This window comes from Terrapene carolina, unplaced genomic scaffold, assembly GCF_002925995.2.
Source record: "Terrapene carolina triunguis isolate 2854851 unplaced genomic scaffold, T_m_triunguis-2.0 Scaffold210, whole genome shotgun sequence".
Taxonomy (NCBI): domain Eukaryota; kingdom Metazoa; phylum Chordata; order Testudines; family Emydidae; genus Terrapene; species Terrapene triunguis.
This window is the reverse complement of record NW_020664561.1, coordinates 40,565,499-40,584,216: the sequence shown is the minus strand read 5'-3', so window position 1 is coordinate 40,584,216 and position 18,718 is coordinate 40,565,499. Positions and strand designations below refer to the sequence as shown.

General features: G+C 38.4%; 1 protein-coding gene across 1 annotated transcript in view; it reads left to right on the top strand.

The window, feature by feature from the left end:
* Positions 1–18,718, top strand: part of LOC113405049 (spermatogenesis-associated protein 1-like) — a 36,491-nt gene that overhangs the window by 6,718 nt on the left and 11,055 nt on the right. The window contains exons 4-11 of the mRNA XM_026655563.2: positions 2,635–2,752; positions 4,003–4,056; positions 4,150–4,483; positions 8,329–8,580; positions 11,665–11,809; positions 11,975–12,035; positions 13,694–13,805; positions 14,646–14,771. Of these exons, the coding sequence (XP_026511348.1) occupies positions 2,635–2,752; positions 4,003–4,056; positions 4,150–4,483; positions 8,329–8,580; positions 11,665–11,809; positions 11,975–12,035; positions 13,694–13,805; positions 14,646–14,771 (1,202 nt within the window). The remainder of the gene's footprint in view (positions 1–2,634; positions 2,753–4,002; positions 4,057–4,149; positions 4,484–8,328; positions 8,581–11,664; positions 11,810–11,974; positions 12,036–13,693; positions 13,806–14,645; positions 14,772–18,718) is intronic.

Genomic DNA, 18,718 nt, shown 5'->3' with positions numbered 1-18,718 from the left:
CCTTATAGACTAACAGACGTATTGGAGCATGAGCTTTCGTGGGTGAAAACTCACTTCGTCAGATGCCAGACGAAGTGGGTATTCACCTACGAAAGCTCATGCTCCAATACATCTGTTAGTCTATAAGGTGCCACAGGACTCTGCTGCTTTAAAAGAATGTTACCCCTGACTTCCTATTGAAGGCAGGTAATATTGGTGTGAATGACCAGCTGAAGCCCAATCCACTCCCACGTAAAGCAGGATTGAGCCCTAGTCTGTGATCACAGGTAAGGAAGGGGACTATAGTCTTTACTCACAAGAACAGCCATTAGGAACCCCATGGGTGCAGAGAAGTTACAGAAGATCAAAATGATCTAAAGGTAATAGGTACCACCAAGCAGTCTAATACATTGAAATGTTCACTTGCATTGTAAGCCCTCTGCATACCAAAAGGATAGCTAGTTGTCCTTGTCACATGAGCCCCAATAAGAACTCCTTACAAAGCATGGAGGGATGCCAAAGTAAATATGCTCTCACATTCTTTGTGGAGCTTTGAGAAGAAAACTAATCACTGATGGAGATCTTGCAATGTAGAAATCAAGTTTAAAATAGCAAAGCAACCCAGAGTGTGGGTATTGCACACAAATTGTGGGTATTAAATTATGAACCTGTTTAGCTTATGGTAAACATATCAAATGTTTATTATGGTATTGTTTTGATGTTGCAGTGAACATTGTATCTGTATTTGCATTATATGCTCGAGCTTATTTTCAGGAGTTGCTATATGGGCTGCAAAAATTTGCTGTTAGCTAAATCTTGACACTCAAAGGTTTAGACAAAGAATGAATATTTTCTTTTTGAGGTAAAAATTTTGAGGTAAAACATTAGATTTTTTTTTCTACATGATGGAAAGACAAAAATAGTAAATTTGTCTGTTTTCAGATAAACTCTTGTGCTCTAATTAAATAACATTGTTTTTTAAATTGAAATTTTCTAGCCTACCTGTCTAGCCTTAGAATATACAAGGAAATAAAAAGAAAAGTCAGTTCTGGCTCATGAGATGAGATCTGAAATATTTCATAATATCATCATGTCACAATACCATCCCAAAAGGTCCCATGCTGTGGGAAACCATCCCTGAAGGATGGACAACAAGTGAAGGCAAAGCATATGAGGAGGCAGCCAACCAAAGAGGGCCAAATTCCCAAGTAGAACCTTGCATTCTCATGTGGTTGGCTCTGTTCCATTTCTATTCTACTCTACCTTGGTATCCATGGGCTTTTCTACACTTAAAACGTTACAGCAGTACAGCTGTGCCACTGCAACTGCGCTGCTGTGGCACTTCTGTGTAGTCCCTACCTATGCCGATGGGAGGGATTCCCCTATCAGTCTAGGTAATCCACCTCCGCAGGAGGCAGTAGCTAAGTCAACAGAAGAATTCTTCAATCAATCTACAACTGTCCATAGGGGGACTTAGGTCGTCTTAACAATGCTGCTCAGGGGTGTCTTAGGTCGGCTTAACAACGCTGCTCAGGGGTGTTGATTTTTCACACCTGTGACCGAGGTAGTTAAACAACCTAATTTTCTAGTGTAGACCAGGCCTAAGTACCTTCCAGTAGCGCATTAAGCACCATAGAATCATAGAAATGTAGGACTGGAAGAAACCTTGATAGGTCACCTAGTCTAGTTCCCTACACCGAGGCAGGGCTAAGTATTATCTAGATCATGTCTGGCAGGTGTTTGTCTAACCAGTTCTTAAAAACCTCCAGTGATGGAGATTCCATAACTTTCCTAGGTAGTTTGTTCCAGTGCTTAACTACCCTTACAGTTCAGAAGTTTTTCCTAATGTCTAACCTAAATCTCCTTTGCTGCAGTTTAAGCCCATTACTTCTTGTCCTGTCCTCAGTGAAGAACATTTTATCACCTTCCTCTTTATAACAACCTTTTACATACTTAAAGACTGTTACCATGTCCTCTCTGAATCTTCTCTTCTCCAGATTAAATAAACCCAATTTTTTCAATCTTTTTCTGTAGGCCATGTTTTCTTAACCATTAATCATTTTTGTTGCTCTCCTCTGGGCTTTCTCCCAATTTGTCCACTAACATGATTAACATCTATCACATATTTTTGTTCTCTCATCCTTCTCTGGGGAAGAAGTATGTGCTGTGGAGTATTTTGTTTAATAACACACACGCATGTGCACACACATTCCTATATGTTTCTATTAGAGAAGGCAAGATGCACTTTGCATTTAGAGAGCATCTGTGATACTCCTTAGTTCCTAGGGGAATTGATTCCGCAGTTTTGGGCCTTCCACCAAGAAAGCTCTGTCTTTTGCACAGATACCCTCATTGTAGTTCCCAGTAATTTTGTCTTCTAGTGTCAGACAAGCAAAAGTGTTCCCCACACCTTTTTCAAATTGCAGGTCCTGCCCCTTTGCTTTTTGTATGGATAACTGAGATGTGAACAATTCTCAGGTGGTGTTGTAATTGCATTTGATTCACAGTATCATCATATTGTGATGCACCATCATGACTTTGAAACACTAAGCCTGTCTGATCTGGAAATGCAACATTTCAGGCACACTCTCACATTGCAAACTAAATAGCCATCATCATTTCTTACAACTGTAATAATGAATAATGGTGTTCTAGGGTGCCTCGTCATGTCACATTGAGAGCACTGCGGGAGGAGCTTGGAGACTTCCTGGGTGAAGATGCTGTTGCAGATAAGTTTATATTTCTGAAACATATAGGGAAAAAGCTAGCAGTGGTAAGTTATTTCTGCATTTTCTCTAGATTTCTTCTTTTGCATTTTTTTGAAACTGGATATTAGACAACATTTTATACTTTTTCTCCCATTAAACTTTTCTGAAGCAAAACAGAGAAGTTTTTACCCTGCTCTACTGAGATTGTCAGATATTTAATAAACTATTTTTTCTTTAATAGTTAGAAAATTAAAATATCCTAGCATAGATAACTGGACATTTTTAGCACCAAGCTGTAAATATTGTTTTAATCTTGTGAATTTTAAAGTAGTCGTATGCAGTTGGTATAATCTTCCTGTTTGTTTGGGGTCATGGTAACCTCTTGTATTTATATCTCTGTGATCAAATATTTGCTGAGTTTTTCAGTTCTGCTGTTTCGCAACAGTAACAATGTAAGCTATTCCAAGAGCTGCACCTTTCTTACAAAGTAAGGGGAATTTGAATTAGGAAAACATTTGAATTAGGAAAACGTTAACTTTTTTTTTTTTTTTAATAATTTGACTGTAGACAGTGAAATCAATGTTATTGCCTTTGAGTAACTGAGAACAGAATTTTGTCCTATATTTAGTTTAATTTAATTTATTTCATTGGTTAAAGACAGGGTTAAATAGAAGTTCAGATTTCTTATTCTCTATAAGACACACTGATTTCAAATATACTCTTAAATATGCATTGATCACCTGAGATTTTGTTTATTAAAAGGACTAAGTGAAAAAAATCTGAAAAGGATGTAGCCAAAGATATCAAGACAACTAATAAAAAATTCCTTAAGCACAGTAGAAGTCAGCAGGAGAGTCAGTGGATTCTTTTCCTACATTAAAATATTTGCTTTGTTTTAACAATTGAATTGAGAGAAGCATGTTACTTAAAACACACTTCCTGTTCAGACTGGGCCTAATCCAACTCCTAATGAAGTCAACAGGGAGTCTTTCCACTGACTTCAGCTGGGAATTGGCTCACGTCCTTTGAGCCCTTAGTGAAAGCGTAAGGGGGTGAAGATATTTATAAAAATACACACACACTCCTGTTCGGCTGATTATAGCACACATTTGGAGTCTGACAAAAGTACAAATGAATAGATGTCATGTCAGAAAACAGAGAATTGTCGTCTGTTCTTCCCACCCAAAGTGCTAGTGTAATAAATGTAATTTATCATATGTAACTTACAAAGAAAATAACATACAAATGGAATGGTATGCTGCATTCCTTTTGCAGAAGTATTTTGTTGATTTTACTTGCTTTTTTATGTTCCAAGGTGAAAGCAAAGCAAGAAACAGAACTGAAACTCAAGTTATTTGCTCCCCCACATGTATGTATCATATAATTTTCAAGTTATCATTTCAAGTGTGCACTTCATGTCAATTATTTCTTCCTTGTCTAATTAACATATGGTATGTTTTAGGCACTTCATCCCGAATTATATTTGCTCCCTGGAGTGGACCACTTAGAAATTGCTTATTCATTATCAACAACTCCAGATACACAGCACTTTAATGCAGAATCCCATAAGTCTCCCCATGGACCAAGTACTTTAAATCTTCCAAAGAAAGAGCATGAAAAAAGTCCAACATTTCTAGAAAGTCCACAGAAAAATACTCTCATGCAGAATCAGGAAGATTCTAGTTCTTTAGGATGGAGTGAGACAGAAAAAGAAATGATTTCAGTTTTGCACATAAAACCTGAACAAAGCCTGAACAACAGGACTTGGGAAAAACAGATTCCACGTAGAAGGAAAGGTAAGATTTAACTAGTACGGGGAAGGGAGAATGAGATGCTTTGGTACAGACCTAAACAGGAACTGAAAAAGAAAATGGCCAATTACACTATAAAAACCCAAACAAATCCAAACCTGTTGAAATAATGTTAGAAGACTGACTTAAATGATCAAATTCAGATCTGAAGACGAAGCCATTTCCTTCACCTAACTGTACTATACTAACGGTCAAATAATTTACTTTTGTACTTCGCATTTGGTGATTTTTGTTGTTGTTCAGATTGACTTGTAAAAGAAGGGAAATGGATTTCTGCTCTTTTTTGCCTGATTAGAATGCACAAAGTAGGCCTGAAAGGGTGATTTTTTGTTGTATTTCTTTAATGTTTTTTTTTTTCAGTTTAATTTTTACATTACAATACAGGTTTTTTTCTTCTCTGGGAGAGATTGTGGACAGCTGGAGAACTGGTGTGTTTATGACATCAGGGAGGTCATGCCATTAAAACTTGATTAATTGAGATTTAAAACTTTGTTGTTTGTTTTGGTGGTAACGCACACTTAAACCAAAATACTCTACAAAAGGAGGGAAGAAAAGATCTCTTTCAAATATTTAACACCCAGCCTTTTGAGTTAAGGGCTGAGAAACCTCACAAAATACATGAGACCTCCAACATGTTCTCCATCAAAGCTAGAGAAGATCAGACTTGATGTTTCTTTTGCTGTTTCAGGCCTTTATATTTTATAAGGAAGCTCAAAAAAAAGAGAAATGTCATGTTATCTGAAGTGGTTCACAACCATGAGTGCCAATTTCAGGTCAAACTGTCAGAAAACAGGGCAGACACCCCAAACTGGTGGTATATCTATAATTAGATTTCACCAAGCCAGTAACATATGTGCATGCCTGGATCACTATATTAGTCTTACCATGGAGTCACAAATAGTCCTCCTACCTTGCCACCCAGACAAACTGCACTTTATGATATTGGTCACTATACCAAATATCACATCACATTAGGGGTTACTCCCAACCCCAAAAGGCCAGTCACTTACCTAGGTCAAGTTGGTACTCCAGATCTCACCAAAGACAACGCTGAAGCCAATTTCTCTAGTAAACTAATTAAGGCCATGTCTACACTTACAAGCTCACAGCGGCACAGGTGTACCGATACAGCTGTGCTGCTGTAAGATCGTTGTGTAGCCACATTATGTCGATGAGAGAGAGCTCTCCCGTCAACTTAATAAAACCAACTCAACAAGCGACGGTTGCTATTTCAGTGAGCGAGCATCTCCCGCCAACATAGTGCTGTACACATGAGCACTTATGCTGGAAAAAACTTATGTCACTCAGAAGGGTGGTTTTTTCACACACCTGAGTGACAAAAGATTTGTCAACGTAAGTGCTAGTGTAGACGTGGCCTAAAGGTTTATTAGCCAATAAAAAGAAATAAGAGTTATTGAGAGGTTAAAACAGGTAAAATACATTAATAGGTGAGTCCAAGTTTGTAAGTCCAGAGTGATAGCAGAGATGTGGTAATCTGCAAGTGTTCTATAAGTCTCTCAGGGTTACCCACAGTAATTCTGGGGATCTCAGTCCACTTGTTCAGTATTTCACCCTGTTAGAATCCAAAACACTTCAGAGATACAGGTATGGTTGCCAACTTTCTAATTGCACAAAACTGAACATCTTTGCCCAACCTGCCCCGCCCCTTCTCTGAGGCCCTGCCCCCCACTCACTCCAACCCCCCCCCCCGTCCTTCTGTTGCTCACTGTCCTCCACCCTCACTCACTTTCACTGGGCTGGGGTGGGGATGCGGGGTGTGGACTCCAGGAGGGGGCTCAGGGCTGGGGTAGAGAGTTGGAGTGCAGGGTGCGAACTCTGGGAGGGTTTTTGGGTGTGGGAGGGGGTTCTGACCTGGGGTTGGGGTGCAGGGTCTGAGAGGGAGTTAGGGTGAGGGAGGGGATTCCAGCTGGGGGCGGGGGTTCAGGGTGCAGGCTCCAGCTGGGTGGCGCTTACCTCAGGCGGCTCCCGGTTGATGGCGTAGCAGGGCTTAAGGCATAGTCCCTGCCTGCCCTGGCTCCGTGCTGCTTCTGGAGGCAGCCACCATGTCCGGCCAGTTAGCAGCCAATGGGAGCTGCAGAGGTAGCCCTCGGGGTCGGGGTGGCATGCAGAGCTTCCCTGATCGCACCTGTGCCTAGGAGCTGCAGCGACATGCCGGTCACTTCCAGGAGCTGCGTGGAGCCAGGGCAGGAAAGGAGCCTGCCTTAGCCCCATTGCGCCGCCAACCATACTTTTAATGGCCTGGTCAGTAGTGCTGACCGCAGCCGCCAGGGTCGCTTTTCAACCAGGCATTACGGTCGAAAACCAGACGCTTGACAACCCTAGATACAGGATCGATCCCTGGATCCATTCTTATAGCACCTTTTCAGGAAAGGCAATCTGGCAGCCATAATCATTTGCAGCATGGGCTCTGCCTTTGTTGATTAAACACAAACAGAGTCTGTGAATATGCATTGTCAAACAAAATGACCCATGCTTTGAAGTTAGCAATCTTTTATATTTCCAAGTCTCCAATCTTGTGTGACGGATAAATGTAATGTAAACACATTGTGACAGCCAGAAACAATCCTTCATTAGTTTTCATCAAGTAAATTCCCATCTTAATACTAACATACACTTTTGATCTAGGAAAAAGCAACAGAGGGTCCTGTGGCACCTTTAAGACTAACAGAAGTATTGAGAGCATAAGCTTTCGTGGGTAAGAACCTCACTTCTTCAGATGCAAGTCTGAAGAAGTCTTGCATCTGAAGAAGTGAGGTTCTTACCCACGAAAGCTTATGCTCCCAATACTTCTGTTAGTCTTAAAGGTGCCACAGGACCCTCTGTTGCTTTTTACAGATTCTGACTAACACGGCTACCCCTCTGATACTTTTGATCTAGGGTTAATTAAGAACAGGGATATACATAATGTAATGCGATGGCATTCAACAGGTTACAAATAAGAGAAGACAATAACATTAATATTTTTTTTATATCCACACACAAGTTAACTGTCCTATTCCTCCTAGCCCATGTAACATTTATTTGATATTCACACACAAGTGAATTGGCCTATGGCTTTGATTTGAGCTGGTCTGTCAGCATCACAAGCACAATCCCATTTTCTTCTCTGAGGAGGCTCAAATTAGGGAAATGACAATTGGTTGGAAGCAGGAGAGGGATATTTTCCCTGGGATGTGCCAGGGTTGAATTGGCAGCCTGAGAAATCCAGCAGGTGTGTAATTTGTGCCACATATTTTCCATCCCCGGGTTCTCATTGAGAGCCTCTCTTGCATAGGCAGCATGGTTGGTAAAACAGATGTCACAAGATCTGAAACTGATGTAATATGCAAACTTGGCAAGGTATACAACCAATAAGTCCTATGATGTTTTATAGCCTTGGTCCTTGACCTGTTGTTTATCACCAAGATCTGCATGGTCTGAGATTCTGTAATGTGACCATGAACTCCACTGAGAGCACTGAGTTTAGGAAGCAGGGACATTTCTTTTGAGGGGCCTGTATAACCCTGAAATTCTCTCTTTCTGTCATTGGTGTCATCTAGGGGAAAGCTCAAAATCTGTTTGTTTCCTTTTAATTTTGTGTATGTGGTCTGGTTATACTTATTCCTTACTGCTTTGCTATGAGACATATTTGGGATGTGTTGCTCTTTTGTGAATATCACTTTTAGTTTGTTTTCATTTACTAAGGCTTTCAAAGGTCTTCAGCTATTGGACTCTGAAGAAAATAAAATGTATGATTATTAACATTTTAAAGGGCACATTTAAAATTATGTATTTCTTTTCCCATGTAAAACTGATCAATTGTAATGCAGACCAAATTGGATCCAATGAATCTCTACGCATACCAAGTAGTTTAAATCCCACAAAGTGGGAGTCTGCAAAAAATCCTACATCTTTGGAAAGTGCTCAGAAAAATCATCTAAGCCAGGATCAGAAAGAATCTAATACATGTAGGTGGAGTCAAAAAGACAAAGGGACTATTTCAGGTCATCATGTAAAACAGAGCACTGAACAAGCCAAGAACAATGAGACTCAGGAAAATCACATTCCCCCTGGAAGAAAAGGTATGATTAATCCAGTCATCTTCTCTTTAAGGCTGCTTTTTAGAAAGGGGGCATATAAAGCTAAACAAGAATAAAAAAATCTCTAATTTCACTATAAAAACTGTTCAGACAATGTTATAAGAATGATTTGGAATCACAAAAGCAAAGGAATCCAATTCTTTTCTTCACCTCACCCTGTTGTGCCAAAGACACAGTAAAATGCTCTAACTGCATCCACTGTTTTGAAACCCTTGCAATATATAGGCCCAGTTATGTAACTTAATGGAATTTCAGCATAAACTCTAAATTTTATTGTGGAGAAATAGTAGTTAAAAAATTTGAAGCCCGTGTTCTGTTATAAAAAACACTTTGACTTCCGCTTTCCTATTTTCCTCAAAATCTACCTGAAATTTTGCAGCCATTGTTTTATGCTGGGGTAGAATTTTTCTGGAAAGTTTGAAGCAAAATGGAAAAGGCCTTTGGGAAATAAGGTTGAAAAAATGAAGTGAGCTTATTTCTTGAACATTTTCTTGAATTTGTTTAGTTCATCATAACTCCAAAATGGTTTGGTTTAGAAACTCTGAATTTGCTTTAATCTGTTAGTGTTTGAGATGAAGACATTGGGAGGCAAGTTTCCATGTTTTTCAGATTTTCTAGGTTAATTTCAAGACTAGTTTTTTTTTGACTGAACCAAAATGTTTACAATCTTAATTTAAGTTTAAGAAAGTTTTCTTTCCCATCTGGAATTTATCATTTAACCAGATATACTAGAACCTTCAGATGGTAAATGTAAACTTTTATTACAATCCATAACTAAAATCCTGATTTCGTTGAAGTCAACAGCAAATCTCCTATTGTCTTCAGTGAGGCCAGGATTTCATCCATAATTTTCACACCATATGCCTCCTACTGTAATGGTCTATCCTTATTAATCTATGGCATGAAATATGGGTTTATGTCAATACACAAGGTCCAATTGTCCCATTTTTCATTCACACATATGTATTTCCTGTTCTCCATTTGACTGATATGATTTCCTCAACATTTTCAATATAAATTCCTAAAATTAGGCTCTTAAATCCATTGCACCTGCAACACCCAAAGAGTTCAGTGTAGATATTCAGTATCCCTGAAAATCAAAATATTTTATTCAGATGCCTTATAGATTTAGGAGCCTAATTTTAGACAGCTGACTTTCAAAATTTTGACTTACAAATATAATTTTGTGGGTACACTAATATCTTAATTTCCACAGTGAATAGATGTTTCCTCATGTACCTTGTCAAATACATAGTGAGATTTTAGTTATTGTCTGCCAGTGTCATTCACAGAAAAGGTCTAAAGATCTAAAAGATATGGGTGTTAATGGGTTCTGGATCAGGCCCAAATTACACAGTCTAAACGCCAGTTGACCTCAATAGAAGTTTTGCCTAATAATTGAAAGATGGGACCCAAAATTTTTAACCTGTGATATCAAGGCTCATTATATAATAAATAAATAAAGTGGTTGAGCAATTAATCTATAGACAGCTGCTTTATTGAGCTATTTTACACTTTAAAATGAAAGCCTTTTAAGATTCTCCCAGAAAAAACTTTCAGAAATCTGCAACTACGATTTATCCTGGCTGAGCCTTCCTTCATCCCTGTCTGCTGATACAGGGAAATACTTCAACATGCTCAGTGGATTTTTGCATGAAAAGACTTTATTTCCATATGATAATCAGGAGCAATAAATTATTAAAATCCTTTATCAAGAATCTGAACTAGAATACGATAATGGGGAAAGTAATTTCATTCACTTCAATTTTCATTGTTAACCATATCTACTGCAATTTACATTTAGCCATGCTTGTAGTACTCAGAAAAGGAAAATATTTCTACTGTCCTCCCACAAAGTAGAATTTTAATTTGCTTTTACAATATTAAAGAGTTTGACTCCTAAAACTGAGAATTGAACATTTTTCCTGAATAGACTATAATGGAAATAGTACAAAGGTGTGGGCGGGATTAGAGCAAAAATAAAGCTAACAGTTATATGCCAGAATTGAAAATGTTTTTTTGAAAGAGATCTGTCAGCTACACATTTTCATCTAACACTGGATGGTTGCTGAGTACTGGAAGCCAATATTTATAGTAGTCTCTTCAGAATGGTCTCCTACCTTACTTTACTACCTGATTAAAAGGAAATAATTGATTAAATGGGTATAGTTGGATTGTAAGTGACAACTGATGTAACGTTAGTAGTTTGCCTATGACCATCTTCTTGTCTTTCATTTCTGAAGAAGATATAATAAAGAAAGTACTAATTAATTCTTTGTTCAGCATCCATTCTGATGGAATTACAGTTTTAAATCACATCATTAATACAATATTCAAAATCTGATTAAAAAGTTTTACAGTCAAATATAAAAACCTTACATTGTCCTACCTTAGCATTATCTGATAAAACTTCTACTGAGAAACTACTAGATGCAATAATATTCCAAGTTTTCAAGTGCACTGGTACCATTAAATGTTAATTTAGGCAACCCCCTGGATGTCCAGCAATTTGGATTAGCACCCAGTGGTTTGGATACTTATCAAAGTTTTAGCCAAACTTCTGTTTTACAATGGGAAAAAATGATGGTTCAGAGAATCCCTCTTCTAATGTTGCACATTTTCACGTTTTCAAAAACTCTAAGATTAATTATACAAAGATATAAGATTGTATTTTATTTGAAAGGAGTGCATCCTCTGAATCAATATTTTCATTTTGAACATTGGATCTTAGTGTAATTGCCACTCATTTTAATAACATTGAGAATATACAGATTTGATTTAGACAAAATCAGAATCTGCCTTTGAAGTCAGACACTGGAAGTATAAATTACTGGATTATCTTTTTTCAAATGAAAAATCAGGAAATGTTCAAAATAATATTGTATGCAGTGTAGTTGACAGTTTCATTTTATTTTCCCTAAAGCAAAACAGTGAGCTTTCTAGTTTTTCTTAATGATGCTAACAAGATCTGTTTTTAACTTGGTTCTTTTGGTGGGCCATTGGTAAAGTCCAAAGGGACCCTTGAATATTGTATATGTTGCCTAAATATTCTGTACTTTGCTGTAGAAGAAATCCCTATGGTGGTGGCTGAAAATGTGGAAAATAGAGGCAATCTAAAAGCTATCAGGATGGGAAGAAACACTGCAGGCGATTCCGGTATTCCAGAATCATTGGAAGATGGAGACAAGGAATATTTGCACAATAAGAAAAGGTAATTATAGTGAGTAGTTCTACTGACAAAATATTTCATTAATGGAAACTTCTTTAAATACTTCTATTAACTGAAACTGAGGAGAAAAATATACACGAATTAAATTTAAGACAAATTTATGTTTTTTAAATTAATTTTTACTTGGTACTTTGATTTTATCTTCAGCCCTCAGCAGTCTGGAATTAGAGAATCTGTGACTGATATTGGTATCAAACAGGATGATAAGGTATGTTTTCAAAGATAAAATATTAGTGGTAGTATAAAGAAATAGATCCATTCCTCCCAGCAGGAAAATTCCTAATTTTCAGTACAGCTGGCTCAGGTTACGAAGATGCACTATTCAAATGTAGGTTTCAGTATAATTGAAAAAAGTTGATTCTGCTCTGAAACAAGTTTGCAAATGAAAAATAGCAATCAATGAACCCCTCAAAAGCAGGCATTACAGTGACTAGCAGCTTGTTTCATTTAATAGAGACTACGTTTACTAGTTATTATCATATTTTTTAAATCTTAACTGAGTTTGATCCTGCTCATTACCAACCATAAATATAGATTTATTGACATTTATTGACATTGGCTGCTTTTTAGTAATTAGTATCCATTTTCTACTGGCAATATCTTGAAGTCCTCATTCAAGTACAAATGCCATTGAAGTATAATATAAAAAACCACGTATGTTGAGACTTCTGAAAACAACAGGTATAGTATAAAGCCAAAATTAGAGCATCTTTAAAACTGTGCAGAAAACACATCTGAGGTCCTGAGTACCACTTAAACTCGGAAATTAGAGCTCATGTGGGCCCTCTGCAGTGGTGTGACTTTTGATTGTTAGTTGAATTACTTTTGTATAATCTTATGAAAGGAATTGGACAACACAAAGGCTGCTCTTATGACTTCTGCTATACTTAGAGTAGAGCTGGCTGGAAAAAATTGAAAATTTCAATATTTGACACACATTTTTACAATTTTTCCCACTTTTTTTTTAATTTATTTTCACACAGCTCTACTTTACAGCAGTTTAAAGTTCTGGGTTTTTTTTTAAAGGAAATGATTGTTAGTTGTCAGAAGGAACCTTACACCAGCTGGATTGTCTATGAAGAGGTACTTTTAGTACAAGTTATTTTTATACTATCATAAATTATAGACAGTGTGTGTGAATACACATATTTACATTCTTTTTTAAATTTTATTAATGATAAAAGATAACCACACATAAATATATTTATCACTCGATGAGAAGAAAGCTACATAATAAAAAAGATTACCACAAATCTTTGAATTCAATACATTTCTCAGGGATAGTGAAAGATTCATTACAGTATCAAAGGATAACTCTTAGAAATGTATAAGAGAAATGGAAATCTCATAAAAGTTATGTGAAATGTTAATATTCAGCTTACTCTGAAATGTGATTCTATAAAATTGGCATTGTGGAGCTTCTTGTTGTATCTCAATGATTTCTATATAAAATATTCTCAGTTTACAAGTAAAAAGATGTTTTTCTATCAGCCCTAAAATTCAACCTGGATTTGAGAAAGAAGCTAGGTTATTTTCTTCTCATGCATCATCACCAGAAATTAAAGTTCTTTAGGCTAAATTCTGCCATCAGATTTACCTCCGCAACCCTACTGCTTTCTTTTGGTTTGCAGAGGTCTGACTGACTGGAGCTTAGTAAACATTTATTTTGATGACACACAAAAAGAAAGCTTAGTCAAAGTCAGACCTCCCATTCACCCATGCATTCTTATTGGGCAGCATAGATTAAGGAGATGGCTGAGTTTGGCCCCTCGTGCATATTACATTAATTAGAAATGTTTCTCCAAATACAGTACAAGTATTCAAGGGTGAATATTATGCATTTATATACTTTTCATTTGCCTCTAGACAGATAAGAATAACATAAATCGTCTTGAGTATTCAAGTCAATACATTTCTCCTCCTCCTCCACCGTCTCTTTCTATAAACAGATCTCAAGTTCCCATATTTCAGACAGAGAGTAAGTATATGCTTCCAAGAAATTACAAGGAATTGAACCTTTATTCAAGATGTGAATGTTTTTTTAAAAAGGTGAATTTATAATTTATGGAGCACTCCTGGAGTCGGCACTATGTACCAGATCACACCTGACAGCTGAGATAGGCAGGGGAATGCTAGTCCATGAATCTCCCTGGTGTTCAGGTGTGAGCTAGGAGCTGAACTGCTCAGCACCATCAGAATGTAGATGGCTTTGCACGTGCCCCAAGACACTTAGGGGATTCTAAGAGTGGAAACTTAGGCATCTACAGGATTAGGTGGCAGCTGGGCAGTGGTTCTGCGAATGCCCCTGGCATCTAAATGTTGGACTTAGGTGCCTAAAAAGGCAGTTTGGTGCCTAAGTCCCCTTTCTGAATCTAGCCCCTAGTCACTAACTAACCATTTTGTTGCAGTATATTTAGCAAAATGCTTTCAGCAGGAAATAGCCCTCGTGAGTTTTTGGGTATCTGGCAACAGTTTTCTACACATGTAGTGTGTTTCCTGTGCCTTCCCTTTTAAATATAGTTTTAGTGATGTATATGCATTTAATATGGATATTAGTTCTAATTCATTTGTGCATTTATAAAGGACTGGGTGCATTCTGCATTTATATAACCTTTTTCTGAAGCATCAAGTAGTGGCCAGTGTTAGAGATAATATACTGGACTGTGGGAATCCCTACTCTGTGTTCCTGCAAGGGACGCAAACTGAAAAAGTTGGGCATGCTTTATGGTACATGCACTTCACTGAGACATAACTATGGCTGGCCTTTTCCACTTTTAGCACCCAGAACTTTACTAAGTGTAGGTTGTAATTTCTTTAGAAAGCAAGATGGTTGAACAACTGAAACAAATGAAGGCAGAAAGAAGGCACATGGAAAGAACTAGAGAGGAACTGGTTAAAAAAGCCAAAGGTTTGCTTGAACAAAATAAGCTGAGGAGATATCATGGTATGTTCTTCAATTGTATCATAACTGTGTGAAAGTAAATGTGAAACTTTTTATCTGCCTGTGTCTATGTAGTGTTATAGTATATGCTTAATTACAGAGATAGCAGCTGGATAAACAATACCTCTCAAAAGGCTCATTTGTATGACTAAGTATGGTAGAGAGGTTGAGGACTAAAATGTCTGCTCCCATTGATGCTCAGTAGTACTCCCATAAATATCTATGTCCCTGGATAGTATGAACCATAGCACTGTTATGTTACTTGTAGAAGTACAGTATTCAGAAGGCATCCATAAACCACATCATGGTACCAAGCTCACAATGAGTTAAACATTCCAAAGTGCTGTTTTTAGGAATGATATATGAGGGCATGACAGAAAACTTGTCTACTACGACACATACAATTATTAGCGGCACCCAGATACACCTCTATTTTATTCCATGAAATAACTAGTGACAAAACTTATTTTTCTATAATAACAGATAAAACCTATAGAAACAAAATGTGTACAGAACACAAACTTCTCTGAAAACCAGAAAGCAGGGCCCATGCTTTCTTTTGTGCTTGTACACATAAAACATCTTAATTCTTTTCCCTTTCAATTGTTTAAATAATAAATTAATTCTCAAGACAAAAATATGGTAAGTACCTTAGGGGAAAACAAGCAATATAGCAGGGGTAGGCAACCTATGGCACGCGTGCCAAAGACAGCACGCGAGCTGATTTTCAGTGGCACTCACACTGCCCAGGTCCTGGCCACCGGTCCGGGGGGCTCTGCATTTTAATTTAATTTTAAATGAAGCTTCCTAAACATTTTAAAAACCTTATTTACTTTACATACAACAATAGTTTAGTTATATATTATAAACTTATAGAAAGAGACCTTCTAAAAATGTTAAAATGTATTACTAGCACGCGAAACCTTAATTTAGAGTGAATAAATGAAGACTCGGCACACCACTTCTGAAAGTTTGCCGACCCCTGCAATATAGTAATGCTCCATTTCAGAGGTGTCAGGCAGAATGAAAAGAGTTCTGGACAAATCTGTGGATTCTGTGAGACCCACACAGGGAACCTTAATGAGTCACATGCATCTCTACAGCCATATGTTGAGTGTCACTGCCCAGAATGGTTAAATAGCACAGATACCTGACTGATCTATGGAGCAACGACAATATACAGTAATTATTGATATACTGCAACCTACATTATACAAAAGTCTCAGTGGACAACTGAAAACTTCAACTCCTGTTGGGCTGGTTTCCCCCAGTCATAGAGCCAACGGTCCTCTGCAGGCGTGGTTGGTTTTTCATACTAGGGACTTCACGTTTCCAGTAGAGTCCTGCCATTCCAGTTGTCAACAGCCCCAAGAGTTTTCACCAAGTGCCTTGTGGTAGGCATTTTTAAGATTACAGAATATTCATGTTTACCTTACCTCAAAGACTGGCTCATTTAAGGAACCTCTCCTCAGCAGGTCTCAGACAACATCCATTACATCCTTGCACTCTTTGCCACATCAGGGCTCAGGGTAAGCAAGAAGAAATCACCTGACCTTTCCAAAAGACGGAATTTGTAGGAGCACAACAGCATACTTACTGTCCATTAACTGTGAAGTTGTGGCAGAGCTTATGAGTCAGTTACAGAGCAATCCTCAGACAACAGTACAGGAATGTCTAAGAATGCTAGATTACATGCACTGTGCATGTTTGTCACTCCTCATGCCTTGTTGTATTCAAGGCTAGTTGAAGTCCAGCTACCTATCAAGCAAACGCCACATAGCTATGGCAGTGCAGATACCTCAGGAAGTCCTATTATCACGAGATTGGTGGAAGGATCCTATTCAAGTGTGCAGAAGTGCTCAATTTTCTTCTCCTCTATCCACAGTAATGCTAGTAATGGATGCTTCCAACCTCAGATGGGGAGTGCACTTGAATCAACATCAGACTCAGGGACTATGGCCAAGAGACAAGTCTTGTCTTTCCATAAATATCTTAGAACTGAGAGAAATTTGTTTAGCGTATATGACATTCCATCCTCTAATCCATGGTAAAACAATACAGGCATGACAAACATCTTGGCGATGTTTTACGTAAACAGACAAGGAGGAACAGATCATTTCCACTATGCCAGGGAGCTGTTCGCATATGGAACTGGTGCATCTGACATCAGATTGCCCTGACAGCCATTCACCTTCCAGGATTAATATCCTAGCAGGTCACGTGAGCAGACACTCGTCCTTTAACGATGAATAGTCCATAAAGGATTCAGTCAATCACAGATCTTTCACAAATGGGATCACCCAGCCATAGACTTGTTTGCCATGGAGTCAAACAAGAAATGCCATACCTTTTATTTCAGAAGGGAGTCTGAGTGCAGGATCTCTATCGGACACTTTTCCTCAGCTCATCTCCTGGGCTGACTTACATCTATCCACTGATTCCTCTAATTCTGAGGACAGTGTGGAAACTCAGACGAGATGGTGCCACGTAGCTATTGCTAGCAACTTCTTGGTGCAGGTAGTTATAGTTCTCAGACCCGTAAAGATTCTTAGTATAACCTCCAATAACATTACCCCTGGATCTGGACATAATCTCCCAAACAATGGGAAGACACTCCATCCAGATCCACTTTCTCTGTACCTTACAGCCTAGATGCTGGCTGCCTGACTAATATAGAGAAATCATGTTCCAAAGCTGTCCAGAACATCTTGATTCACAGCAGGAAGGACTTGACAAAGCTCACTTATGCCAAATGGAAAAGATTCACTCTTTGGGCAGAACAACATCAACTCTCCCACTCATTCCCGTGATTTAAAATTATCTATGCTGATTAAAGAGATTTGAATTCACTATTAAAAGAGTACGCCTAGCAGCTATCTCCACTTACCGGTCTCCAATTCACACCCACAATATATTCTCACATCCTACAGTGTCTACATGCCTCACAGAATTAATATATATATTCCCTCCTGTATAGGAGCTACCTCCCTCCTAAGATTGCGCTGTGGCTTTAGCTTGGTTGATGGGGGCTTCCATTTGAACCATTAGCATCATGTTCTTTATACTACCTTTCTGTGAAAACCGCTTTCTTAGTGCCAATTATCCCAACATGTAGAGTAGGAGACCTACAAGCAGTCATGGCAGGGCCATCATACAGTAGTTTTGATAAGGTTAAGGTCTCCTTTAAACCCCAGCCAAAATTTGTTCCTAACATAGTTTCAGATTTTCACTTAAACTGGACTACTGTATTCACATACCTGTTTTCTCCCTGAAACCCCTTTCTAATGATAATAAGAAGAGGCTTTATTTCCTGGACGTATCAAAACTTTTCTTTTTAGTTAAAGAGAACTAAAGGGGGCATGCACAGGCCAACAAACACTCGGGCAAAAGAGTCCAATGCTGAACGCATAAAGCACATGCAACTCATGGACTGCTAGATTCACAAAGGACTGTAAGTGTGGAAATGGTCAGCATCAAACACACGCCCCCCAACTTTTAGGTGCCTAGAAAATCACTGGGATTCACAAAGCCTGAGTGAGTCACCTATGCTCCCTATACAATGAATGGGGCTAGATAGGCACCTTAGAATGGGATTCACAAAAGCCAACATGCTAGGTGGCTCCCCGCCTAAGCTAGCCAATGAGAGCTGCCAAGATGAGGGGTATGTCCTAAGCCCCACTTCTCTCAGGGAGTTTCACATCTAAGTCCAGACTTCAGGGAAGCACTTCCATCTGTTTGGGATTCTTGAGTTCAAACCCCCTCTTGGCATTAGATTACCTGGCTTATGGGAGACACCCACCTCAAGTCCCTCTTCACCTGCAATGAAAGAAGGGATTTGAATAGGGAATCTACTACTTGTTGGAGGAGGTGGCCTAAACATTGGGCTAGAGACTATACTGATGTGGGGGGTTTCCTCAGCCTCTCCTGTTGAAACATTCCACTGTGAAAAA